At 52.8% G+C, this 24,597-nt stretch overlaps 9 protein-coding genes across 9 annotated transcripts; 2 read left to right on the top strand and 7 right to left on the bottom strand.

Moving 5' to 3' along the window:
• Nucleotides 1-1,708: 1,708 nt before the first annotated feature.
• On the bottom strand, nt 1,709-2,966 carry C7974DRAFT_399745 (thioredoxin-like protein). The gene has a single exon (XM_046142438.1). The coding sequence runs from the start codon at nt 2,642-2,644 to the stop codon at nt 1,967-1,969; it is 678 nt and encodes a 225-aa protein (XP_045994923.1). The 5' UTR covers nt 2,645-2,966; the 3' UTR covers nt 1,709-1,966.
• Nucleotides 2,967-4,644: 1,678 nt separating this feature from the next.
• On the top strand, nt 4,645-6,834 carry C7974DRAFT_234311 (major facilitator superfamily domain-containing protein). Its single transcript, XM_046137419.1, has 2 exons — nt 4,645-5,343; nt 5,405-6,834. The coding sequence occupies exons 1-2, from the start codon at nt 4,821-4,823 to the stop codon at nt 6,709-6,711; spliced, it is 1,830 nt and encodes a 609-aa protein (XP_045994922.1). The 5' UTR covers nt 4,645-4,820; the 3' UTR covers nt 6,712-6,834.
• On the bottom strand, nt 6,835-8,928 carry C7974DRAFT_234301 (uncharacterized protein). The gene has a single exon (XM_046137418.1). The coding sequence runs from the start codon at nt 8,740-8,742 to the stop codon at nt 6,958-6,960; it is 1,785 nt and encodes a 594-aa protein (XP_045994921.1). The 5' UTR covers nt 8,743-8,928; the 3' UTR covers nt 6,835-6,957.
• Nucleotides 8,929-9,534: 606 nt separating this feature from the next.
• On the bottom strand, nt 9,535-11,392 carry C7974DRAFT_399735 (uncharacterized protein). The gene is made up of 3 exons (XM_046142437.1): nt 11,181-11,392; nt 10,564-11,129; nt 9,535-10,508 (listed from the first exon to the last, which is right to left on the bottom strand). Exons 2-3 carry the CDS (start codon nt 11,035-11,037, stop codon nt 9,747-9,749), a joined length of 1,236 nt encoding a protein of 411 aa, XP_045994920.1. The 5' UTR covers nt 11,038-11,129; nt 11,181-11,392; the 3' UTR covers nt 9,535-9,746.
• A 1,523-nt stretch (nt 11,393-12,915) lies between these two features.
• On the bottom strand, nt 12,916-13,944 carry C7974DRAFT_378489 (alternative splicing regulator; the record flags this gene model as incomplete). Its single annotated transcript, XM_046140411.1, has 4 exons — nt 12,916-13,295; nt 13,345-13,688; nt 13,741-13,858; nt 13,911-13,944. The coding sequence occupies 4 exons, from the start codon at nt 13,942-13,944 to the stop codon at nt 12,916-12,918; spliced, it is 876 nt and encodes a 291-aa protein (XP_045994919.1).
• Nucleotides 13,945-14,264: 320 nt separating this feature from the next.
• On the bottom strand, nt 14,265-18,498 carry C7974DRAFT_340801 (PHD-zinc-finger like domain-containing protein). Its single transcript, XM_046139265.1, has 5 exons — nt 17,150-18,498; nt 16,815-17,098; nt 16,599-16,766; nt 15,718-16,547; nt 14,265-15,664 (listed from the first exon to the last, which is right to left on the bottom strand). Exons 1-5 carry the CDS (start codon nt 18,285-18,287, stop codon nt 14,710-14,712), a joined length of 3,375 nt encoding a protein of 1,124 aa, XP_045994918.1. The 5' UTR covers nt 18,288-18,498; the 3' UTR covers nt 14,265-14,709.
• Nucleotides 18,499-18,967: 469 nt separating this feature from the next.
• Nucleotides 18,968-19,434, bottom strand: C7974DRAFT_234183 (uncharacterized protein). Its single transcript, XM_046137417.1, has 2 exons — nt 19,337-19,434; nt 18,968-19,281 (listed from the first exon to the last, which is right to left on the bottom strand). The coding sequence occupies exon 2, from the start codon at nt 19,242-19,244 to the stop codon at nt 19,011-19,013; it is 234 nt and encodes a 77-aa protein (XP_045994917.1). The 5' UTR covers nt 19,245-19,281; nt 19,337-19,434; the 3' UTR covers nt 18,968-19,010.
• A 6-nt stretch (nt 19,435-19,440) lies between these two features.
• Nucleotides 19,441-21,221, top strand: C7974DRAFT_234147 (uncharacterized protein). The gene is made up of 3 exons (XM_046137416.1): nt 19,441-19,884; nt 19,958-20,609; nt 20,689-21,221. Exons 1-3 carry the CDS (start codon nt 19,571-19,573, stop codon nt 21,160-21,162), a joined length of 1,440 nt encoding a protein of 479 aa, XP_045994916.1. The 5' UTR covers nt 19,441-19,570; the 3' UTR covers nt 21,163-21,221.
• Nucleotides 21,222-22,692: 1,471 nt separating this feature from the next.
• On the bottom strand, nt 22,693-24,376 carry C7974DRAFT_316803 (uncharacterized protein; the record flags this gene model as incomplete). Its single annotated transcript, XM_046138576.1, has 6 exons — nt 22,693-23,350; nt 23,406-23,536; nt 23,584-23,746; nt 23,807-24,078; nt 24,204-24,305; nt 24,356-24,376. The coding sequence occupies 6 exons, from the start codon at nt 24,374-24,376 to the stop codon at nt 22,693-22,695; spliced, it is 1,347 nt and encodes a 448-aa protein (XP_045994915.1).
• Nucleotides 24,377-24,597: the final 221 nt, after the last annotated feature.

Here is a 24,597-nt window from a genome sequence, read left to right as displayed (position 1 = left end):
AGAGCTGAGTCCAACAGAAGTACAAGGGCTTTCAGGTGCTACAGAGGAGAGATCATAATCTGGCACGATAATGGGAACGTGCTTAAGCCGCGATTGATGCGACGAAGCGCAAAGCTCAATAGAAGACAATGAGTCAGGTCGGCTGGGCCTTCTGGCCGAATGGGTCCAGCGGTAGGAACGGATGAGGGAACCTGCAGCAGACTCGTGGGAACTTCGTCTCTGAGTCGACAAAGCCCGTTTGAGGTTTAACGCTTTGGGCTTTTTCCAGAAAGATGGAAGGTCTTCTAGAGGTTCGGTGCTAGCGGCGGCGGAGAATGCGAAAACGCCTAGTGGGACGGCCATTGTCAGTGTTAGGACTATAGGAGTAACTAAAATTCGATGAATGACATGAAGGATGCAAAGAAACACAGAAAGAGGAGAGCGCCCTGGTCTTCAAGTACCTCAGACGTTGCCAGCTGCAGCAAATGTCTATTGCAGGCCTTGCGGCAAGGCGGTTGACCACTAGCAAAGCGACCCGCGGCAGGCTTCGAAGCCATGTTTGCAGATTCGGAAATGACACACGTCTGTTGTGCAACTCTTTCGATGGTGTACCGGGATGCAGCTTGCAGCACCAAGCGCCCTCAGGTATCACAAAGGCTGGTGGTGGGCAGAAATTGAGTCTTGCAGGTTCAAGTTGCCCGAGCAGAACAGGCCTCAGCTGAAGGACCGAGTTCGGGGAACGGAACTGGACAAAGGAAAGGCACGTGCGGTAGGCCTTGGGAAGGAAAGAAGGGTGGTGGGGGGAATCGAGGGGTTCAGAACGGAATCGCAGGCCTTACCTCAAGAACCTTGCCCTGCACGAGTAGCGAGCGGGGAAAAAGCGACAGCCGAACGGTCGACGCGGGCAGAAAAGAAGACGTGTTGCGTACTGGCGCAGTGGAGGCAGCACTCCTGGGCAGCGAGGGTGAGGTGAGCGCAGAGGCTTTGGAGCCAATCCAGATGCGGCAAGGACGCCGTGAGCTGCTGTCCTTCAGGCTTGTCACTCCTTGCACCAAAGTCCAGCTGAGCAGAGGAGGCTGAGATATCGACAAAACGTGCTCCGGAGACACCAAAGGTATAACGGCAACGGCTGAGCGATTTGACAGTACTGTTAAGCGGAGCAATCTCAATGCGGGTCTTGGGTTAGGGTCCGTCGACTGGTGTGCGCCGTCGCGTGGTCTGGCCTGCACTAAGGTCAGCTTGCCGGGCTCCAGGTGTCCAGTAATCGTACTGCGACAGTCACTTCCCAAGATCGATGGCTGTAGAGGATGGCGCACGCACGTCGCTATTGGTTTGTTACAGCAGAAGACATGAACCAAACGTGTTTTGACCTCTCCACCACAGTCTGAGTCGTGCCTGTTTCCTTGGCGGCGCAAGACGCCACACGAGTCAACGACGTGATTGCAGGCCGACGTGCCCAATCTGCCTCTGTACCTGCCTTGAAGTCAGCCAACTAGCTGCTGCCCTGCAGGTACCTTCCGCAATGAACCTAACGAATCAACACATAGCAAAACGCCTTCCAGGGCCTATCGGCGAGTCTGACCGCTCCGGACTACCGCCAGGCCATGAGCAGCACCCCTGTGGAATAAACCACCGAACGTCGGATACTACGCGTCAATGCCGCGTCGTCAAAAGTCACTCTCGGAGAATTATTTACAGGGGTTTCAACAGACATGCATTGGGAAGAACAGGGGTCGTCAATCTTTCATTATGCAGAGCGTTTCAGCCCTATGAGGTAGACTGAGTCTACAAACATCTACCGAATCGGATGCGCCAGAGCATCCCACTTCATTCGAGAAGCATGAGGTCCAGCTTGTTAGGACCAACCTTTGAGGTTCGGATCCTAAGATTGCAGCTCACCGTCTGTGATGCCCAACGCTTGTATCCACAATGTCTACTCCAGGTACTTCATGCAGCTCTGACCGTGCCTAGCAGTTGACTAAGGCGTCTATGCGGCAGTGGTCTTCTCCTTAGGGAGAGGGGTGAATCGCAGGTAGGGCTTGACGATCCTGAAGTCGGGGAAAAGTGTCTTAGCCTCCTCGTTCTTGACACCGGGGTGGACAATCACATCATCACCAGGAACCCAGTTGATGGGAGTGGTGATCCTGTGCTTATCGCCAGTCTGCAGGCTGTCAAGGACACGGAGGACCTCAGCAGTGTTGCGGCCAGTGGACGCGGGGTAAGACAGGATCAGACGGATGGTCTTCTTGGGGTCGATGATGAAGACGGAACGGATGGTGAACGCAACGCCCTTGGAGTCAACGTTGGTCGCATCCTGGTGGTCGATCATGTCGTATGCAAGAGCAACCTTGCGCTCCTTGTCGCCAATGATGGGGAACTTCAGCTGGGAGCCGGAGATCTCATCGATGTCCTTGATCCAGCCCTCATGGCTGTCAATGGTGTTGGCAGAGAGGCCAATGAGCTTTGCGCCACGCTTGGTGAACTCAGGCTCGAGCTTGGCGAAAGCACCGAGCTCGGTGGTGCAGACGGGTGTGTAGTCCTCGGGGTGGGAGAAGAGGATGACCCAGTTGTCGCCGATGAACTCGTGGAAGTCGATAGGACCCTGAGTAGTCTCGGCCTTGAAGTTGGGGGCGGTGCTGCCCAGACGGAGAGTCGCGTTAGACATTGTGTTTTCTGTGCAGCCTCGTCAGAGTCGTTCAAACATCGCAAACACGAGGGGTGGCGGGGTAGCGCGGGGTAATGTTCGACCTCGAACTCGGGCGTGCAAGGGACAAATTCTTACAGGAAATCTGGGTTTGTCTTAAAGACGGGTATCTGAAGTACAATTGATGTGATGAAATCAACAAGCAGAGGTTGGAGGGGCAGCGAGGCGCTTTCATGCTTTTCCAAGTCCCTCGACAGCGAGCTCATAGACCGAACGCAGCTAGCGGGCATTGCGCAATTCTCACGTGTTGGCCATACAAAAAGATTTCTGCCCATCATACATCCCACGTCAAGTCAGTTTAGTCCAATGGCGTACTCCACACGGCGGGCGGTATCGGAGTGCCAATGGAGGTGCCCCTCATGCCCAGAGCTGCGCAGGATAAGGACACGTTGGAACGGCAAGCTTACTTGCGCAATCTGACGCCAACATGGTGTCTTATACTTTGAGCGCAAGAAGAGGAGGGGTGAACTCACATCGTCGTCTTCTGTTTGTCATTTGTTCGCTGTAGACGGGCAGGCGTCTGCCTCTTTCCGTATACACAATGCTCGTACATACACCCGTGGAGCCAACGCGAGGTTGCTGTATGCGACTTCAGGAGCTTGCCTTGGGAGAACATCACACTCTCTATGCAACTCTACTTACTGCACCCAAACACGTCCGATATGCCACTTGGCACTTTTGCAAGATCCAACTCATCTTATCAAAGCCGACATGCTGCATAGCTATACCTAAGTAACTCATTTTATACGCATGCAGAAAAGAGTCGTGAGAAGAGTGTTGATCGTTCTTGCCTGACACTGCGTTCTGACAAGTGGCTGATTGGACGTGACTGGGTACCGTAAACATGTGAATCTGATGAGAGATTCAAGTCGTATCCGCAAAGTGCAACCAGGGGACTCTTGTGGGCAGTGTCGGTGTGATTTCTGACAGAGGATTGCCGTCTGTGAAATGATCAAGACACGATCCTATAAGGCACACTTTATTACCAATCCGATATGGTGGCTTGTCCAACCAAACTGCTGGGAGAGCTCATTACCGGTAGTTTGCGAAAAGGAACGGCAGAACCTCAAAGCATCCATTCAACGTCTTGGTTGCTTGAACACACTTACGGACTTATCTAGCATCTTGTGCGTCTCGGTCAGCTGGGTTTCGTCATCCAATGCATACAAGCAAAGCAGAACCACGGGGCTAATTGATGGCGCCAGCGTCAACGTCCTATCGTAGGACCGTTTGCATGCAGCCCCGGGGTAGGGTAAGCGGCAGTATCCGCAGTCGGCGGAGGACGATCCTTTCTTGTGCATCTCTTAGCTATGACTTGTACTCGGTCATAAACAATGCGGTCAACGATGACCAGGTTCGAGAGCTGGTACCGGCTTTACCTAGTGGTACAACAAGTTGCTTGCTCCACACCATAATGCTGAATTTTCTTTCATGTGACAGTCTGACTGAGCGCTGTGCCTTCCTTCAGACTGGCTTCAGTGTCGCTCACAATGTGACTTTGTCAACACGTCAGCTGAAGCAAAAGCATAACCTGTTGACCGTGGATTCATCTCGTCTCGACCCTCATCTTGGAGGGTGTGGAAATTGGTCCACGCTTACGAATTGAGATAATGCACGAGCAGGACGGTGATAATGAGTCTCCAAATCTAAGGCCGAGTCATCTCCAGGTGCGTGCAGCAAATCCCACTCTTCGTATCTCGTGGTGCAGACTTTGAGAGCCCACCGCTCTTTTGGCGATGACACTGCAGCTCGGCTATCGTCAGCACGGCTCCAATACGATCTCATTGAGTCGATATCGGATTGCTGCTCCTCCACCTTGCAAGATTGACAATGCAACCAACCAATATTATTCCCGGTAATAACCAAGGAATCGTAAAGTGCCCCAGATTTTGTTGGAAATAGCAGTAAACCCGGGCAAAGCTTAGTGTCTATTCGCTCGGCTGGTTCAATCGGCTAGTGGTAGCCCAGTCCACATACACGTGTGATCGTTTCCGGCCCGTTTAAGACTATGAAGCTCTAGATCTAATATCATCATCATCCCCAGTTACTGTCATTGTATTAACTTTTCTCAACTCTCACAACTCTCGACTAGATTTGGAATTACAAGACGCCCGGCTTTGAGTACGCAGATGGTACTATGTCAGCCAGTCCGGAGATCGATTTACCAAGCAGCTCAGAACTGGGAGTTGAACAACCAATTCACAGCCCGGGAATAAAGAACTTTCCTGTGGATGACTCCCGAAGAAGCTTTGACCCCGCTTCCGGCAGCAGCAAAGACATGGAAAAGGAGAAGTATGAAGAGCAAGAGGAGGAGATGATTGACAACGACCTTCCTGCCAATTCCAGCAGTGAAGAAATTGTTTGGAGGTATCTCACATTTGAGACCGACCTTCCACATCCGACGAGTCTGCTTCCGTCAATACATCCGACAACCGGCACGGACCACGGACCACCTCCAGAACCACCAAACCTTGCGAAATATACGAACCCATTCGATTGGACTGAAAAGAGGAAGAACTTTACAATATGGGTCGCATGCGCCATTACGGCCCTCACGGCGTATGCCGCAGGGTCTTATACTCCCGGTGTTGCTCAAATGTCAGCCGAATGGGGAGTTAGCCCTGTTGCAGTTTTAGTGGGCATCACCACTTTCACAACTGGTATGTAATCCGAGGCAGACGGGGAGTAAACCGTGAGACGTAATTCTGACGAGACGTTTAGGTTTCGGCGTGGCGCCCATGGTGCTTGCTCCGTTCTCTGAGATCAACGGACGCCGTCCAGTGTTCATCGCGTCAGGCCTTCTGTTCGTTATTTGTCAGCTATGTACTGGCTTTACGCAATCATATGCGGGCATGCTCGTAGTTCGCTTCATGGTCGGAGTCGGCGGCTCGACGTTCTCGACGATGGTTGGAGGCATTGTGTCTGATATCTACCATACGGAGGACCGCAATACGCCAATGGCTCTCTTCTCCGGAGCTGCGCTTTTCGGTACAGGCTGGGGCCCGTTGATGTCAGGATTCATTGCGCAGAATCTGTCGTGGAGATGGATCTTCTACCTCCAAACCATCATGGCCGCGGTTATGGTTGCTTTCATTTGCATCATCTTCAAGGAGACACGGGGCTCCGTGCTCCTCTCCAGAAAGGCAAAAGCACTGAACAAGTGGTATGACGAGCGTGAAGCAGCTGGCTATTACGGATTCAACGTGCCGAACTCAGAAAAGCCCGGCTCCACAATCTCGCAAAGAATACGCTGGAAAGTTAAGTCCGACGAGGAACGTGCCTCGCTCAAGGTTATGATAGCCGTCTCGCTCTACCGACCATTCCACCTGCTCTTCACCGAACCTGTCGTATTCTGGTTCTCGCTCTGGGTCGCTTTCTCCTGGGCCGTGTTATACCTTACTCTCGCCGCGATCCCGCTCGTGTTCCAGAACAACCATGGCTTCTCCCTGCAACAATCCAACGCGGTTTTTGCCGCAATGTGCGTCGGCGCGTTGATCTCAAGCGTGCTGGCCATCTACCAAGAGAAGATTGCCCGTAAGCACGGCAAGCTGATCAACACGCCGGAGGGACGCCTGTACTTTGCCTGTGTAGAGAGTGCTTGTATGCCGATTGGCATGTTCATGTTCGGCTGGACGAGCGGTAGCAACATCCATTGGATCGTGCCTACGATCGCCGTGTCGATCGCGACGATCGGTATCTTCACCATCTATCTCAGCGTGTTCAATTATCTTGCGGACACATACCACCGATATGCCAGCTCTGCACTTGCGGCCCAATCGTTCTGCAGAAACATCCTTGGTTCGTCAACGTTCCCATCTCCTCGTATGACCATGCTAATACAGTGCTTTTCAGGCGGTATTTTCCCTCTCGTAACGACGCAGATGTACACCAACCTTGGCTTTGGGCCGGCGAGTAGCTTGCTGGGTGGTATCGGCACGCTGTTGACAGTCGTGCCGTGGATCCTTGTCTTCTATGGCCCAAGAATCAGGGCAAGGAGCAAGTTTGCCAGTGAGATTATGAACACATGAAGATAACAGGTGGTGGGATTTTTAGACCTAGACGTAGACAAACAAAAGCAATATACCCTTTTCAACGCCATGGATACATACCATAGATCCGCTTCGCACAGTGAAGAGACTCGCGTAGTGACTTTGCACAGACGAACTTGATCTATCCTACAGATTGCCACCGCATGCGACCGAGCAATACTAGTGCGATGTAAACACGAACCACCATAACGCCACCATCAACCGATATACATACACTTCCATAACTCACACGTCTTCCATTTGCACCTCCCCATCAAGTGAACTACCCACCTTCCCTACGCTCATCAACGACCCGCCAGCACCAAGCTCGACGATAATGTTACAAACGCCATCCGCCCATGTCGCGAACGCGCGCTCGGTGAGGACGTGGTACCAGCCCTCCGCACTATCGATAACCTGCCAGCCCGTCGGACCAACAGTCTTGACAGTGTACCGTGCTGATGTTGACGCAGACAAGGCAGGCTGAGACTGCTGGTCGTCTCTATCGGGCTGCAGGGCATTCGCGGCGGCGGCAAGGCCACGCAGGTTCTCAGTCTCGCGTGTACCTGCTGGAGCGGTGTCGACACTGCTACTGGGAGGCTTTATGGAGGGGTGGAGGAGCTCGGCTCGGTTCACCATCGAAGTGACTTGTTCGAGGAAGGCGGTGTAGTTGTAGAAGGTTAAGTGCGCAGGGCGGGTCGTTGAGATGCGTTTCTCGTCTAGCTTGATGCTTTTGGATGCGTTGGGAGCATAAGTCAGGAAGATGTTGATGTTCGTAAGGTGGGGTTCGGCTGCGTCAGCAGAGAGTGGTGCAAGGGGGGACTTTGGTGATGCAGCAAGGGCAGGACTGTTAGTTGAAAGAGCAGTTGCGCTGGGAGCATCCGTTCGTACGACTGTCGTGGAAGGTGTAGAAGGCGGGGATCGCTGCATCGCCGTAGGCCTTTGGAGTGTGGGATCGAGTACTGCTTGGAACTGCTGTTCAACATCAGGCGTTGGCGAGCTGTGATGAATGTGACCGTCTACGCTGTCCTCATTCTCCGTCTTCTTCCCACCCTTCCTGGTGTCGATGGCGTACAGTCTCTGTCGCTCGTTGGTGACCATTCTTCTCATCAGAGGCGTGACAAGGCTGACAATCTTGTTCCCATCGCGCGGCCATACCAGCTTTTCTACACCGCCACTCTCCTCTCCTAGCGCTGCAGCAGCTTCACTGCTCTCCCTCTCGCCGGGCTTTTCGACATGCTCTCCAAAGAACTGCTCGCCTACTCCACCATCAGTCAAAAAGTCTCTCACACAGTTGAACAGCCGGAGCTTGACCATGTCGGTGTCGCCCTTTCCACGGTTGCCGACACAAGACTGTCGGTCGGGGTGTGCCGGCGAGAGCATGTATGCCTTCGCAAGGGCTTGCAGGGCGATGAAGTTCTCAGGCGTAATGTTCAGCGACATGAAGAGCTTGGACATGGGTGGACGTGTGTACTTGCGTGTTGCGTTGGAGCTGGTGCGTCGAAAGAGGGCAACGGCCGAGTGGACGCCAACTGCGCGAGCATTCACAAGAAGGCTATCACGAGATGGTGAAGGACTCGCCTTCGGAGTGGGGGAATGCATGATGATGTTAGATTCGAGATTAGGATCAGTCGACGATGGGTCAATGCGGCGGCGTTTCGCGACTGAGCTCTCTTCATCCATTTCGTTCGGGGTAGCTGCGCCTGTCGGAGTGGAGAGTCGCTTTCTCGTGCTCTGTGTATCCAATACCGCTGGTGTTGACTTTTCGCTATACATAGCAACAGATCCTTGGTCTGCAGCTGTCGCTGCAGCTTCCAGAAGCTCCACCAGGTTATGCGACTCCTCAAAGTCGTTTGACTGACTGTCTGCCCCGGGCCGACGAACGGTCTTCGTTGATTGTTCAGGCAGGATGGGTACGTGGTCAAGATCTCCGTCTTGAGGTGCATCGGCTTGCAAGGCAGCGTTTGAGCTGTTGGTTCTCGCTGGAAGCTGGCCGGCACGCATCTGATAGTATGGTGCGTTTGATGCCATCGGTGCTAATCAACTGATCAGGGGGATGGGTCTGTCAAACAAATCGAACCGGAAGGAAGTGGTTTGGAATCGGAGCTATCGAAATCTGAACGTAAGTACTTGTACAGAAGACCTCAAGTAATCAATGCAGGGAAGAGAGAAAGGACTCGATGCAAGCCGCAATCTCGAGAAACACTGCTCTTTTGAATGCGACATCCTAACAGTCGCGGTTGGGTCAGGTGCAGATACATGACTACAGTTTGTGCGAAACAACAGAAAGTTTGACACGCGACGAGATGGTTTGACGGCAGAAGGGACATGCGAAAAGGCAGAGATATGCTGTTTGACCGATGGTAGTGTAACATTCGATACATGTAACGAAGTTTGCTTCGATCAAAGCCTGACGATGACGTTGCAGCAACGGTTTGCGCACCTTTCGTGGTGCTGGTTGCTTGCTGTGTCATACTTGTCGCTATCATGTATGATTGACAAGCAAGAAGCAGCGGCCGACCAGCGGCGACTCGTTCGTGGGTGCGAAGGGATGGCGTTTGTGTTGTTTGCACGAGATTTGTTGGTCAAGTTTGCACAGCTTGCTTATGTAAACCCAACGACAGAAACGTTCGTCGCGCAGGAGCTGCGCAGAGTCAATCTGAAATCTTTTGTGAATTGAGATGTGGTTAGAGGGATTTTTAGCATAGTAGTTATGACTGTTTTGATATTTTTAGCTTCTGCAATATCAGATGTGGTTGTGCAAATACTCTGGCATTCTACATCGCCAAATCCGGCGAACGTACATGCTTGACATGACAAAAGCTTCAGAGAACAGATCACGGTGGAGCATTACGTTGCACAGGAAATAGACACACTATGTTCATTGATGCAATCGGATAGATCATCTCCGTGAATCTGGTCGTGCAAGATCTCTCAAATTGATAGAGATCTTGTGACCGTGAAAGGGTATCCTCCATATGACGCCAAAAGTAGAGTCCTCCTATACCAGAACGCCGAACCATAGAACATTTCATCTAAAAGCCGTCTCCTTCTTGCCACTCTCTCCCGGACTCTTTTGCTCTGTTTTTGGGGTCATTTCCCCTCGCCTCTGCCTCATGCCTCAACCGATCCACTATCGGTCTCAAGCGATCAATCTCCCTCTGCAACTCGCGGTCTTTTCCAGGTTCTGGTTCCTCCAGTTCCTTCAGCTTTGCCTCATCACCCTCCTCTTTTGCTTCCTTGATCTTTTTCCCCTTGTCTTCCCAATCCCTCATGTCCCTCTCGCGATCCGACAGCTCATTCTTCAAGCTCATGAAGCCCTTGAACTCCTCATCTCCACCAAAACATGACCCATACTGATCGCAGAAACAAACATGTTCTTTCGGGCAAAAGACAGCCTCGCCTGTAAACACAAACTGCCACACATATTCCCAGATCCGACCGGACAGGTGATCTGGGATTTTTGTCTGGAACAACCACTCGCGATACCACACATACTGCGCGTGGCTTTTAGCTTGTATACGCTCCCTGCTCAGCGCAAACTGCGCGCAGCAGGGCTGGGCTAGCATGCTTGGGATTGCGTCTAGTGGGAATAGTTCCGACCAAGATTTCGCAAGTAGAACCTCTTCTTGCTTGAAATCGTTTTGTTCCGTTTCGCCCGGATGCATCCAATCCGGACAGCCTGGGTACCAACTGCACCGCATGTTGACGAAGCCTTCTCGCCAGACATGTGGGCGCGAGAGACGGGAAATCATTTTCGCGGCGTCGTTGCCAAGAATTTCGTCGTTGTGCCAGGCCTACAACAAGTAAATGTAAGTCATAGCTTGTTTAGTATGAGAGAAATATGCCTACAAGTTGATGCGCATGCATGAACATCGTTACGTCGGCAAGCTCGTTGTAGTGGTCGATGATATAGGTGAGGTACACCATGACCTCATGCCCTTTATTCTTGGGTGGGTGGAGAGGCGCGGACGGATCGTCAGCAACATAGATCGCGGTCTGCTGGTCCGGAAGCTCGCGCTGTAACCACTCCATATCCTCTTCTTTGGTCCTCGCAATCACGAGAGTAGACGTGTAGTTATGGCCCGCCGGGAGCGCAGAGCCGGCCTTGAAGTCTGGCCTGGGATTCCAGTTCGCATAGTCTGGTTCCTTTTGGCCTGCGCTGGGTGCATCGTGCGCATGGCTGTCACCTATGTGCTCTCCAAGCCCAATGTGCTGAGGTAGCCCCTCCCATGTCCTCTGCACTGCTTCACCGGAGAAGAAAAAGAGGAGGATGGACACAGTCGCGGCGAAGGCGAGGAATGGAACGACTTTCTTCTTCGTCATTGTATTGCGTCCAAGGGAGGAAAGCGTGGGGTATGCGCAGCGAAGGAGCGAATGGCAGCCCTCACAAAGTAGAGAACCACCGCGATTCCTTTCTGTACCACGTCGTCAGCAGAGTACATGCGCGTCGGCTCGCATGCGCTTACAGTGGAGTAGCCGCGCGGCGTGCTGTCGCATCAAGTCGCAGCAAGTGAACAATGGAGGCCTCCCTAACATGAGGCTACGAACACAACAACCAGCGATGCAGGTGTCGAAAGGGAGCACACGCGGCTGCACAAAGGACAGAGACTTGCTTCAGGCCCCAATGGCGACCCGTATTTGCGCTCATCATATGCAAGCCAAAGGAACGTCAGCTCACTTCAGTCTTGCCTAATGCGATCAACCTAGCCATTGCCCAGAACCCAAATTCAGGGGTTAGTGCTCGAATTGGTGCAACGCCAATCCAAGACGAACTGCACCCAGGCATCAGCTATGGTTGCGCTGTTTCTCCCGCAGCATTCCTGATGTTTCTGTGCTGTCGAGAGATCATGGTATTTACAGGATCAAAGCTTGGACAGGCGGACCATAATTAGATCAGCTTCAAGGGTGGATCGTTTAATTAGGCTACGGGATCTACGTATACGATTTCTCCACCAGCTGCGTAAGCCTCCATCAGCGCCAAGCCTGCCAAACATACAACAAAGCCATGCAGGTACCACAACGACCCTTTCGCGCATGCATAAGGGATGTCAATTGAACAACCGAAGAGCGAGCAGTCGTAGAGGTAATGTGCGCCACGCAAATGACAGTGACTTTGCTCAACAAACAATGGCTTGGCCTACATTGGTGACAGAGGCTGCAGAGAACGTATCGCGTACCTGATCAAATGTCCCCTGTGGTTGTAATGTAGTGCAGATGCTGCGGTGTAGCCAGGCCAGCCATGCGTCCGTGAACTATGACAGAGCGCAATTCTGTGCTTTCTCGAAGCTCTTGATCTCAAAGGCGTGAACTTCAGTTACAACACGAAAGCTAGGAAGGGACGTTGCGAGACTAAAAGGGAAAGTACGCAAATAGGAGCTGGCACACGCACCTTCATATGCCACCAGTTGACCAGAGCTCGCGACCCACAAGACATCGCAATGACGGTTTGCGATGACGCAAACATCAACACCTGTTTGCATGCTGTTGTCACGGACACTGATACGAAACGGGGTTGAATATCTGAGCCTGGACTCCGCTTGCTTGCAGCGCAATGCAGACTGTTTTACACGGTGTAGTACAAGGTGGATCTGTCTCTAACCGACGCGTCTTAGGCGAGACAAGGTATGCGCAATCACCTGGCGGTGTTTGCTGCAGTGTTCGGTTGGCGATGACTGCTAGCCGCTTCGACTGACTCTGTCGCGAGCTGTTGACATGGGCGCGATTATGATAGGTGATATTGACAACATGCAGACAGTGTTGGTGGCGCGGCAGGTGGTGCGGATGAATTATTTGACGTCCAGGTTGCATCGAAAGGGAAGTTATAGAAGTACAATTTGGTGTCGACGTAGATGACCAAGACGACTGATGCTCCCAAGGGTTGTGAATGATACCCCAGAGGCCTTTACCGAGTGCTGATAACCGAATCTCCAAGGAAAACTACCGAGCCGAAGATGTGGGGGAATTGTCGAGCGGCAAGATGGCAAACTATCGAAGTGTGCTACCGTGCGCTGCTGCGAATGATATCGAAGTACTTTTGCCGACCATTCCCTGTGATGTAAAGCCGTATTATGAAGCGAACCCATTGGCGCAACCATGGGATTACATGCGCGAAGTGCTGAAAGAGTAGCTTGCCTTGATCAAAGGTAGCCCTGCGAATCCTAGCTTAGTAGCGCTGGGGTTCTGCCTTTATCAGCGGATGAACTAATTGTGAGAGCGATCATAATCACCGTCGTATGAGCGGCCTCCGCCATACGACTCGCGAGGAGGAGCAGCATCGTAACCACCAGAGCCACTGGCTGGGGGAGGAGGTCGGTCGTAGTAGCCACCGCCACCGCCGCCACCACCACGACGGTCGTCACGGCCGCTGTAGCCACGGTCAGAAGCGTAGCGGTCTACGCCGCGAGAGCCGTAGTCATCTCGTCGGCTGCTTCCACCATAGCCGCGGTCGTCGTAGCGGCGAGAGCCATAGTCATCCCGACGTCCGTAGCCACCTCCACCCCGACGGTCGTCAGAGTAGCGGTCGCCATAGCGAGGGCCTCCGCGGCCCCTGCCGCCGCCACCGCTGCTGCTGCCACCGAATTCTGGGCTGGTGTCAGTGTTTAGGTAACATGTGGAGACAGGCATGCTTACCACGCTTGGGAGGACCGTAGTACTTGCCCGGCGTTGGCGTACGAGGACGCGCACGACGAGCCTTCTCGATGCTCAGAGTCCTGCCCTGGTGAACCTCGCCCTGTAGACCCTCCTTGGCGGCATCTGCCTGCTCGGGGGTGACCATGTTGACGAAGCCGAAGCCACGAGACTCCTTGGTGTGAGGGTCGCGCATGATGTTGCACTGCTCGACCTCACCGTACTTCTCGAAAAGACGCGTCACCTCATCCTCAGTTAGGCTGGGGTGAATGCCGGTGACGAAGAGGTTGGAGCCCTCGTTGCGGCTCTCGTCCTGCTCGCGGTCGCGGGCCTGCGGCGGTGGGCCACTAAGCAGGTGTCAGCTTGTTGGCCATCGACATGTAGCTGCACAATACATACCGGCTATCACGGCCGTTAGGAGAGGCACTGCGGGCACGCGCATTGTCGTTGTCACGGCTGTCACGGCCCTCACGGCGTGGTGACCTGCTGCGGTCGCGCTCATAGCCGCGAGGCTGGTCTACGCGTGCGTGTTAGCGAATGGTGCAGTGGCACAAGGGGGGAAGACAAACCGTCGTAGCCGCGTTGGTCGTTCTCGTATTCCATCTTGTGCTGCGGTGTGGGTTGCAGAAGTGATGGCGATGACGGAGGTGAGGTGTTGTTTGTCGACAAGAAGGTCTGGATTTTTTGGCAGCTATGGCAGGGCTGATCGACGGAGCCGCGCCTTTATTTAGTAAGCGTTCACGCTAGTGCGCCTGCCGCAAGAGACGTTGCAACCTTGCAAGTGAGTGGGGACAACGATAAATGATAGACAACAGACGGATGTCTCTGGTGGATGTGGAATGGACAGCCGGGCGCATCTTTATGGGCGAGACGTGCGTCGCGGTGAGATCGAACAAAGGCAGGCGCGGCTCTTGGCGTCCAGAGTGAGAGTGAGGCAACTGCGGTCAGGGGCCCGCTTCCAACGCCCTGTTCGCGCGACCTGTCGCGGCAAATTTCAAGTAGCTTCATGGCGTCACTACCTCACCCATTGAGATGCTGTCATGTTCCGCCTGTATGATTTGGGGTCGGGGACGCGAGCAGAAGAATAGGACCGGAACATTGTTGTATGATCGTAGCTGAATTACTAGAACTGCCAGTCTTGGTCTGCAGCAACCATCGTACCATTACTCCCTGCTGAAATGCCACACGAAAGATCAACTCCAAGATATCACAAGGGTACTTGCGTGGCGTCTCGCCACAAGTAGAGCCAAACACCGCATTGCGCCTCGTCTACCAAGCCGGGGAATATGATACAAAGACAAGGGTAATACAGGCATGTTCGAATGTACGTGCCAGAGTGAAACAATGTGGAAGAAAAAAGGAATCATATCATCTAAAGGCTCGCGACCTTTTTTGTCTCTTGCGCGCAGCCGCTTTGCGCAACTCAATGGCCTGCGCGTCAGCCGCTTCCTCGTCCGGCTGGACTGGGTCTGAATCTGCGAGTCCATCAAGCTCATCGTCGTCAAGCTCGCTAAGGTCTTCGCTCATGGCTTTGAGTACTTCACGACCAGCCCAAATTGGCTCGTACACCGTCGTTCCATGAACGTCGAAAGGCTCAAGGTACCACGGAACGCCTCCATTGTGGAGTGGATTGAGCAGGTTCTTCTCAGATCTTGGTGGCGTGAGAGGTTCTGTACGCCCATCAGTCTCCCTAGCATCAAGATCCATTGCGTCGTCTCGAGGCTCCCCTCTAGAAGCATGTAAGGTGTCCTGCCCTAGCTGAGCCGCAATGGCGGCCTCGTCTGCTGCCTCATCGTGCAATGAGTGGTGATTGTCAGCAGTGTTGTCATCGGGTGTCGGTGCGAGCTGAATGTCGTCTTTCTTTTGCAAGGTATCTTCAGGTCCTGCGCCATTGACCAACGGCTTAGTGATATCGTCGTGATATGTTTGTTCTGCATCCACCATATCGTGAGGGGCATCTTCAATTGATGATCCGTGCAGCTTTTTGTCGAGAAGGGTCTCGAGATCGACAAGCTTCATGAATGGGGACCTGGTCATATCGGCCTCTTTGCGCAGAGCATCCTCAATGTGGGGTTGCACACTTTTGATTATGCGCTTGACCAGCTTCTTCGTCTCTCTCTGTTCGGATGTTAAAGCGCCATGAGTAAGTCTGTTCGACTCAATTTCAGCATCTCCTACATTGGTGACTGGTGCAGAGGTAGCATGGGCGCTCAGTACCGCAAGCAAATCATCGATGAAGGCTTGTACAGATGTATAGACCTTCTCGTCAAGCTTGGTTTTGAGCTCACTGAAGCCTTCAGCAAAAGTGCCTTTATTGTCGTGGCTACAGAGGGAATTAGTCAGCGGACCAGGAAATGGTGGGAGCCAAGTACTTACTTTGTCGCCCGATCCAGGATGGGGCTAAGGAGATGTGGGATAGGGAAATAGACGCAGTCTAGGATATCCTTGAGGATCATGACATCTTTAAGCTTCTGAGCCTCGCGTTCCTTGACATTCTCACAGAGAACTCGGATCTGTTCCATGTCATCCTCTAGACGCTCAGCAAACTCGATACGACGCTGCAGACGAGGACGACCAGCAGCACCCATCCCCGCAAAATTGCGACGGGTGATCTCCATAGACGAGAATGCTTCCATCTGTAGTTGGAGACGCTTGAGCAAGGCCGCGCCACGGCGTGCCTCGCGCTTCAAAGTCCAGTACTTGCAAGCTTCTTGCACGAATTCTTTGCGTCTGCGAACATTGAACTTGATCAGGGCGTTCTCAACATTGTGGTAGACAGCTTGAGGCACAACTGGTGCTCCAGACGGTAGCCTCCAGGACTTAGCCGGTTGTCCGCGCTTGCGCTTGTTGCTGCCAGGGATGCCGTCATCCTCGTCATCGATAGTGTGAGCTGCGTGGGTTGAGCCGATAGATAGAGCATAGGCTTGACTGTCTGGCCAGCGGATGTGACGCATGGTGTGTCGGTAGAATGCTTTTGCATCTGCAATTGCGCCCTCGACGTCGTTCTCGCGTCTCCAATCGTTGGGTGTATGCCGATCGCAGTACGCCTTGAGTACTGTAGAGTCAAGAGGATTGGAGGATTGAGAGGATTTCATTCGCAAACACAACCGTGCCTTGCGTGCGCAAGTGACGTGGAAGGCTTCGAAGCACGACTTGTGGCCGCACTGAATGCACGCTCCCATCCTTTGCTTGCAGATATAGCAGGACTACAGGTTGTGTCAGCTGTAATAAAGCACTGCGTTCAGTTGTCAACTTACCAGCTTCCAACGCGTCTTGGGGACCTTTTCAACATCTTGTACTGGCTCCTGGAAAGTCACATTGCCAAGTGATACCTCGGGGATCCACATAGCACAGAGAAGGTGTGCCCATTTCATAGCTGTTGTTTGTTTGAAGGCGCCGTCACCATTTGGACAGAATATGCAACCCTGGGCACGATCAGCAGAGGCTTTCGGGGTCAAGAGGTAAGCACTTACTGGAAGCTCACTCGCAGGGGTGCCTCGGCCTACCAGTTGACAACGTCTGCAAAGCCATTGTCCTTCTGGGATGAACGGCACACCGTAACATTCTTGATGGACCGCCAAGTCACAACCATCGCAGAACACTATGGCGTTGGTGTTCTCGCAGTCGCCATCATCACAGATTGCGCACTTCGTGTCTTGCTCCTCTCCTTGTCCTGCAGGCTCGCCGTTCACAGCAGCCGCACTACTAGACCGCGGCCGGTGTGTTTGGGGTGGTTTGGGGTTTGGCTTGGGAATGCCTACATGCTGTCAGTGTATAGCCAGAGGCTGGAACGATCGAAGCCACTCACGTTTCTCCAATGCATGCCACTCCTTCTCGATCTGAGTTATAGTGACTTCGAATATCGCCGGCTTAATGGGCTCAACATCTTCAGCTTTCCGCTGGACATTCAGTGCTTCAAGCCACACGTCGTCTTGTTCGTCCATATCGTACTCGACACGTCCAAGTGCGACAGCCGTTGTGGATCCTTCTGCTTCATTTTGTAGCGTGAGGTCCAGGTCCTCTTCGATCGAACCCTCTGGAAGGCGTATCAGGTTGTTTTCAGCCCTGGCAAAAACCTCGCTTTCTTGATAGCCAATGTTCGCCATAGTCCTGTCAACATAGTTGACTTTGACTCCTTCACTCTCTTCGTGAGCCTTGAAAGTATCGACCTGTCGCACGTTCGGCTTGGGCAGATTTAGCTTCTCCTTCGGATTCATAGTCGGAAGCGGGTTGATGCGCGGACGAGGAGGAGAACCAAGCCCAGCAAGCATGGAGTCTCTATTGCGGGGAGGTCGCCCCGGGCGCCTTTTGGGAGTGGCTAATAGGCTGGTCGAGCCACCGTAGCCACCATCCGTCTCTTCGTCTTGCGTCTGCTGTGCGCGCAAACTGTCGAGCATGGCGGAAATTCCGTTGTCCACAGCATACTGGCCAGTCGACGGCGGCTGGCCAGGTGTGCCTGGTGCCGAGTCTGAAGGGCTGAGGCCGTCGATCTGGTCTGCGGTGTAGACGGGAAACTCGACATCGATGTCGAGGTCCGGGTGGAACTCGTCCCAGCTCCGCTCCTCCCGCGGCTTGTATCCATCGTTCTGCGCCACGGCGGCGGCGACTGCAGCAGCCGAGCTGGAGCGAGGTCCAGCAGGCGGCCTTTCGCGTCGCGGTCGTGAATATGGGGGCGAGGGCGCGAGATCGGGGAGGGCGATGCCCTGGCGCTCGGCGTTGAGGCGTCCGATGCGGCCACGGGGACCTACGTACGCGTAGCCACCGGGTCCTGTTCCTCCAACAGGCGTCTCGATGCCCTCGTCATCTACGTAGCGGCCTCCGCCTCCAGGTCCGCCGGGCACGTACTTGCGCTTCTTGCTGACAGGCACCGAGTCGGAGATATGGCGTCTGCGTGGCCGGTCGGAGCTTCGAATGCGCGTAGTGGGGGTCTCAGGAACAGGCGCCATGTAGAGGGCGGAGGAATGTTGAGCAGGCCAGCTAGGATGAGTCGCGAGGACGCGCCGCCGGCACTGGTGTATCTGCCGGTGGGGCTACCGCGAGCGCAAGTCCACCAGGCAAGCTGAGAGTGGGATGAGCATCGATAGCAATGCAGCAGGCGGGGTCGCAAGGAATGCGCGGGCGTCAGAGCGTGCGCGGTGTCGAAAGCGCCTCCTTCTGCTCCAGGTGAGGTTGCACCCTTTGGCAGGTGGAACGCAACATGGCCCGACTCGGCCTAGCGCCCTGGCTTGGATGCGCCTCTGGTCCCGCGCTCCACCCTTAGCCGAGCGTTCACGGCGAGCTTGGTTGCCTGCCCGGCAGTCGGGCACCGTCTGCAACGGGGCCGCTTGCGACTCCGATGCTCTCTCGCCTAGCGAAGATCTCGCTGGACAGTGTCGCCGTGCGGCACCGGTGGGGACAGACCTCGACTCGCAGGCTTGTGATCATGCAGTCCTGTGTCCAGCGAAGAGCTGGCTACAAACAAATAACTGAGGGCGAACAGACTGGCAAGAGGGCTATCACAGAGTTCGGTTTGGTCTGCTCGCCCTCAAATATTTGGTTGTTGCCAGCTCTGTTCGAACGTCTGCGTACTTATTTTATTGTATAGTGAACGCCCTGCTGGGCAGACTTCTCACAACAAGATATCACAAGAATGTTTATGGTGACTTCGCAGATAAGCTTCCCACGCAGAGCTAACCCTCTACTATACTGATCGTGACAGTATGTTCTACTTGGCATCTTCCCGGCCGCAACCTTGATAAGATACCTGACAGTGAAGTACCGTGTGTTCTCGAAAAGCACTCGTTCAGGCTCAGCTTGGTTGCGCTCCTTCTGATCTGATCCCTGCACCAATCGCAAAATACTCCCAAGTCGGCCTCTGCGCCGTAGCGAAGACAGGCACAGCTTGAAAGCCACCACGTGGACATAGAGCAGCCTGCGTAGTATTCGGTATCGTCCGCCGTACTGTCGACTTATGTGAGTTACTGGTCATAAGCACTAGTACGCCACGAAGTCAGACCTTACGTCAGGAAGTAATCCCGGTTCGCATTGATAAGTATCATGTGATATCAGCAATCGTGCCCCAGGGGCCCACAGAAAGCACTTCAGGTTATAACCCGCGCTTATGTCGCGTTGTTGTGTTGTCACACTGTACGCCTTCCCTCGTACCTTCCTCGTGGCCTAGAGTCTGTTAGCCCACTCTGCCGGTCAACAATCAAGCAGTCTCCACACAAGAAGACCTCCGAACAGTAACATGATGCAAACTGATACATCATCACCAAAGCCATTCCGGGTGATCATTGTCGGTGCTGGCATTGTAGGACTGTCCTTGTCGCACGCTCTTCAACTGGCCAAGATTGACCATGTCATCCTGGAGAAATACGATAGGGTGAAGTCTGTCAAAGGTGCAGCATTGATTATCTGGCCAAGCATCGAACGCGTTTTTGATCAGTTCGGCTTCTTGTCTAAAATCCTGGCAACTACCACGCCTGTAACGACGGAGCATAGGCGCTGGCCAGATGGATCAGTCCAGTCGAGTCGTAATACTATGGTCAGATTTCAACAGATGTATGTCAATTGTTGTGAGATGACGCCGTCAAGAGCACATCGCGCATGGAGGCTGTCGCTGACTGATTGACAGCTTCAAAGTGCCGCCGATCTTGTTCGAGCGACAGACTTGCGTAGCTCATCTTTACGACAACCTACCAGACCAGTCAGTGGTGAAATTGAACAAACAGGTGGAAACAATCGAACACACAGAAACTGGTGCTCGCGTCATTCTCACGGACGGCACTATCGAGGAGGGCGACATGGTAATTGGTGCAGATGGAGTCCACAGCGTCGTCAGACCTCAAATGTGGGATTATGCGAGCAATTTCGAACCAGGTGTAATCCCGGAATCGGATAAGTCGGCACTTTTCAGCGAGTACGATGCTCTGTTTGGGGTCAGTGATCTGGAAGGAAAACCCGAAGACTACGGTATGGAGGCCGCCGAAACAAATGTTGTCTTTGGACAGGGTGTGACCAAACTCCTCTTCCAACAGCAAGGTGAACAAGCATGGGCAATCATCTTCAAGGATAAGTACAACCAACCACCAAAGAGATTCAGAGCTACAGAAGAAGATATGGAGAACGTCGCAAAGCGATTCTCCGAGGTGGCATTGAACGAGAAGCTCAAGTTCAAGGAACTTTGGGAGAAAAGAAAGCGAGCTGGGCTACTGACGATCGAAGAAGGGGTGCTCTCTCAATGGCATGCGGGACGAATCGTCTTGGTAGGAGACTCAGCGCATAAGGTAAGTCTAAGCACAAGTCTCTGCCAGATGTTGATAAGACACTGCCATCACCGTTCGCCAACTGACTGATCTTTACTAGATGACAGCAGACCTGGGAGTTGGCGCCAACATCGCTATCGAAGATGCCGTTGTACTTTGCAACATCCTCCATCGCGAGCTAAAGGATGACCGCAATCGTCATCCCACTAAACAAGAACTAAACTCTATGTTTGTTGAATACCAGAAAGAGCGATACGACCGGGCAAAGGCATTCACAGACCTCTCTGGAAAAGCCACAAGAGCAAACTCTTACGACTCACTCATCGGTAGATTGTTCGCCACATACATTTCTGGCTGGATGTACGAGACGCAGGTGACGAAACTTGCCACAGCATGGGCTAAGGCGCCGAAGTTGAACTATGCGCCAGTGCAAACGATCGACGAGAGTGCTCCCGGATGGCTGCTGGCAAAGACGCAAGACGAGGCCTCAAGCTCCATGTGGCTGATGTACGCTACTTTTGGGGCAGTGGTCACAGGACTGGCCATTTCTCGATTCGGAAGCTCTAAGTTGTGATCACGTTTGCTAACAAACGATCACCTTATGTCTGCTAATCGATAATCATCTGGGTGAGGAAACATGACGGAAACGATCAATTCATGCTGCGGATTCGGGCAAAAGACGAAAATGCAACTAACCCCACTCAGTCATACAATCTAGTAGTACCTGCTCCTTACACCAAATACGCCGTTTCTTCTGACTGACTGAACTGTGTCTATACGTCCATCTGTTGACTTGATCCAATTGCGTGAGCAGGCGCTGGCTTAGCTTTGCTTCGTTTCTTTGCCGCATTTGCACCAGCTTCCATCTTTCTTCCACATCCTTTAGGACTGGTTCTTGCCTAATTGTATGTATCTATTATTCTCATCAGATGCAGTGGCTCGCTCATTGTGCGGACTGGTTCATATCTGGTACGCCACGCATGGGTACCGGTCTTCCCACGTGGAAGCGTTAGTAGAGGCATTTATGTATCAACTAGGGAACGAACCAGACATGTCTAGGTAGTTTCGAGTCCATAATTCTGATAACGTTGAGACTGACAAGCGTGGCATCTATGAGTGGCTGCTATAGTCTAGTCTCGGACAGTACCATGGTACACAGAGGTCTCGCTGTTCCTTTCCACTCTTTACTTACCCGTATATAGGGACCCGGCTCACCTCCACATCTTTTATGGGCCCCGATTTGTTTGGTATGGTGGAGTACCGTGGAGGGAATGGTGGTCCGCACACATTGCCGTGCACCAATAATGCCTAGGGAGTTGTCTTTAGCTTAACACAACGAGACTTGAATCAAACGACGGCTTCATGGACCGTCCCATCGAGCTACGGGCGACACATCAAACGAACGTATTCATCGTTCACGGTATTTGCGCTAGATTGTGTCTGCGTTTCTATATTTCTGAACTACGGTTGCATTTTGCTAGACCGCACGCACCTGCCATGCTCACTCGCTCATCTTGGTCAATGAATCCGATGAATCGGCAATGGTATCTACAAGCCAGTCATTGTGCAGCAAAGGCTACGTTTTCGTACACTGATGGCCTACTATCTTGTGTCCATAGTTGGGTACCCTGACTTCACGGTTCTATTGCACACGTCTCGGCCACATGTAAACGGTATCTCCCGCATGAATATCCGAAAGCTTGATTTGAGCTACGTGAATTAAGGCGGACTTAATCGGTGCAATGAAACAGCCATGGCTGTCATACATGTAACACCTAACACTACCCCACACTTCGCAATACTGCGACAGTAGTCCATGCTCAAGTGTGCAATTCAAATAACCACAAGTAGTCTATCAGCCTTCTAAGCCTCGGTCCAGCTAAAAAACATCAATTGTGGTGTAGCGTCTAGCAGAGTCCGGCATCTGTATCCGCTGAAATAAACAATAAAGAAATGGTATCGTGCAATCGGGTGCGGTGAAAGTGCGGCCCTGACAAAAATCCTGATCCTACGCCAGGAAATGCAAATCGTAAATAATCATGGGTGGTGTACAATGAACGGACACGACTGTTAGGTGTCTGCGGAGACGTTGAAGCGGATGACTTTAAAAGTAGTCTTTCCGATCCGGTTGTTGAGGCGAGACTGACTTGTGCTCTTTGACTGCTCGGTGCTGCTTGAAAGCTTCCTGGCGTCGAGAATTGCGTTTCGAGTTGTATGCGCTTGCAGGCTCGTTCGAGAGTTCGATCTCCGACGTCATCGTGATTGTCATGTCTTCGTTTGAGCCTGACGACTCTGATCCCCGCGTCCGTATCTTCTGCCACATTTTCTGGAAACCTCCACCTTTTCTCTCTTCGCTTTCCGCTCCGAGTATGGCGTCCTGACTATGGCTTCTTCGTGGGTTTTTGAGGGCATCGGGGCTCGTAGTCGCGAGTTCTTCGTCCCAGTTGTTCAGTTCGTAGCTTCGTCCTTGATCGTGGACGAGGTCGGGTGCAGCTAGGATTGCATCCGATTTCCGCTTTGATGACAGGTTTGTCGTGCTCAACTGGGTTCGTGTGCCTTCGGCAGCTGTGGTCGACATCTTGGATGCCTTCGAGTTGTAGCCAGATCCCGCAGTCATCTTCTTCAATGAGATACCTCCGGAAAAGGTTTCGGACAAACTGAACGGTAACTTCGATATGAGTGGTCTCAGCACTGGAGCCGAAGCGCAGATGACACCGAGGTCGATTTCCACCGCAGCCGCGATCCATAGAGGGTAGGCGTACCTGCATTACGATGAGCCAAAGGCGACTGAAGGACTGGGATGCATCTTGAACATACCAAGTGTTGTCATAAGTTGTGACCAGGGACTTATAGATGAACCATGTGCGAACGATACCTGCCACCGTCACGACAATACCCATAGCGAAGAGACAGGCAACAGCGTAGCGTTGGCGGCGCGGCATGTGCAGCTTTGATGTGTTAGCGCCGTACATGAGAGGATGACACCAGTACTTACACCCAGGATGAGTGGAATCGGTGTCACCGTGGTCGCAAGGTCGGCAACACAGTTGATGATCCCGCAAACGAGAGTCACAATGCCTTCGTCCATACAGCTGTCAGCTGGTGAGCCGACCAACCAGTAATCCGAGACAGGAGTGCACAAGAAGATCGCAATGAAACTATCACGAGTCAGCGCATCGTTCTTGAGTTCGAAAGGAATTACTCAGACGTAGACGCACATGAACGATATGAAGATACCGATGGTATAGATAACGTTGAGATGGATGCACCATTTGAACCATCTCTTCCCTGTGTCGGCGACCAAGCGGTAGTAAAAGCAATGGAGGGACAATCTCGTGAAGGTTGCTGCGCATGTAAACACTACCTTGGCTGCCATTGCGATTTTCAAGGTTGGCGTGAGCTTGTTGAGAGGTATATCCCAGAGATGTCTGTCCCAACCAAATCGTTGGTTTGCCAACAGCACAACAGCAGTCAATCCGACAGTGAATAACTATTAAATGTCAGGACAGCGGCGTAGAGAGCACAGCACTGAAATACCAAGGCAAGTAGGATAAACACATCATCGAGCCCAAACCATCTCTTGATAACCAAACGCGTGTACATGCGCAACCCAACGACTATCACTACCAGCGCGATGAAAATGGAGTTGACAATGAGGAGCGCATCGCCCCGGGTCACAGGATTGGCATAATTTGGCTTAGGCCATGTGAGAATCACCTTGCTGATGGTAAGCCAAATATAAGCACTTTGAGACGACGTTTACTTACATCGATAGGAGGTAATTTCATCCTGGCGTCAATGGTAAACACCTTGCCCAGATTCGAAGGAAAGACATGCAGGAGTAAAGACCTGATAGCTCCAGGTTCGGAGAGACGCACGCAAGATGGGGGAATCTACGGGTAAGCCTTCGGCGCTAGATCACAAGCTCCTTGATAGGTTTCGTGTCTGCGGGGCGTCCACAGGTTGTGGCCCTTCTTGCGCTCGTCCAATAAAGTTTCCGGCAGGCGTT

Source organism: Boeremia exigua (assembly GCF_020726555.1).
Source record: "Boeremia exigua strain MPI-SDFR-AT-0100 chromosome Unknown C7974scaffold_9, whole genome shotgun sequence".
NCBI classification, from domain to species: Eukaryota; Fungi; Ascomycota; class Dothideomycetes; order Pleosporales; family Didymellaceae; genus Boeremia; species Boeremia exigua.
Note: the sequence above shows the minus strand (reverse complement) of the source record. Positions and strands in the feature narration are given on the sequence as shown.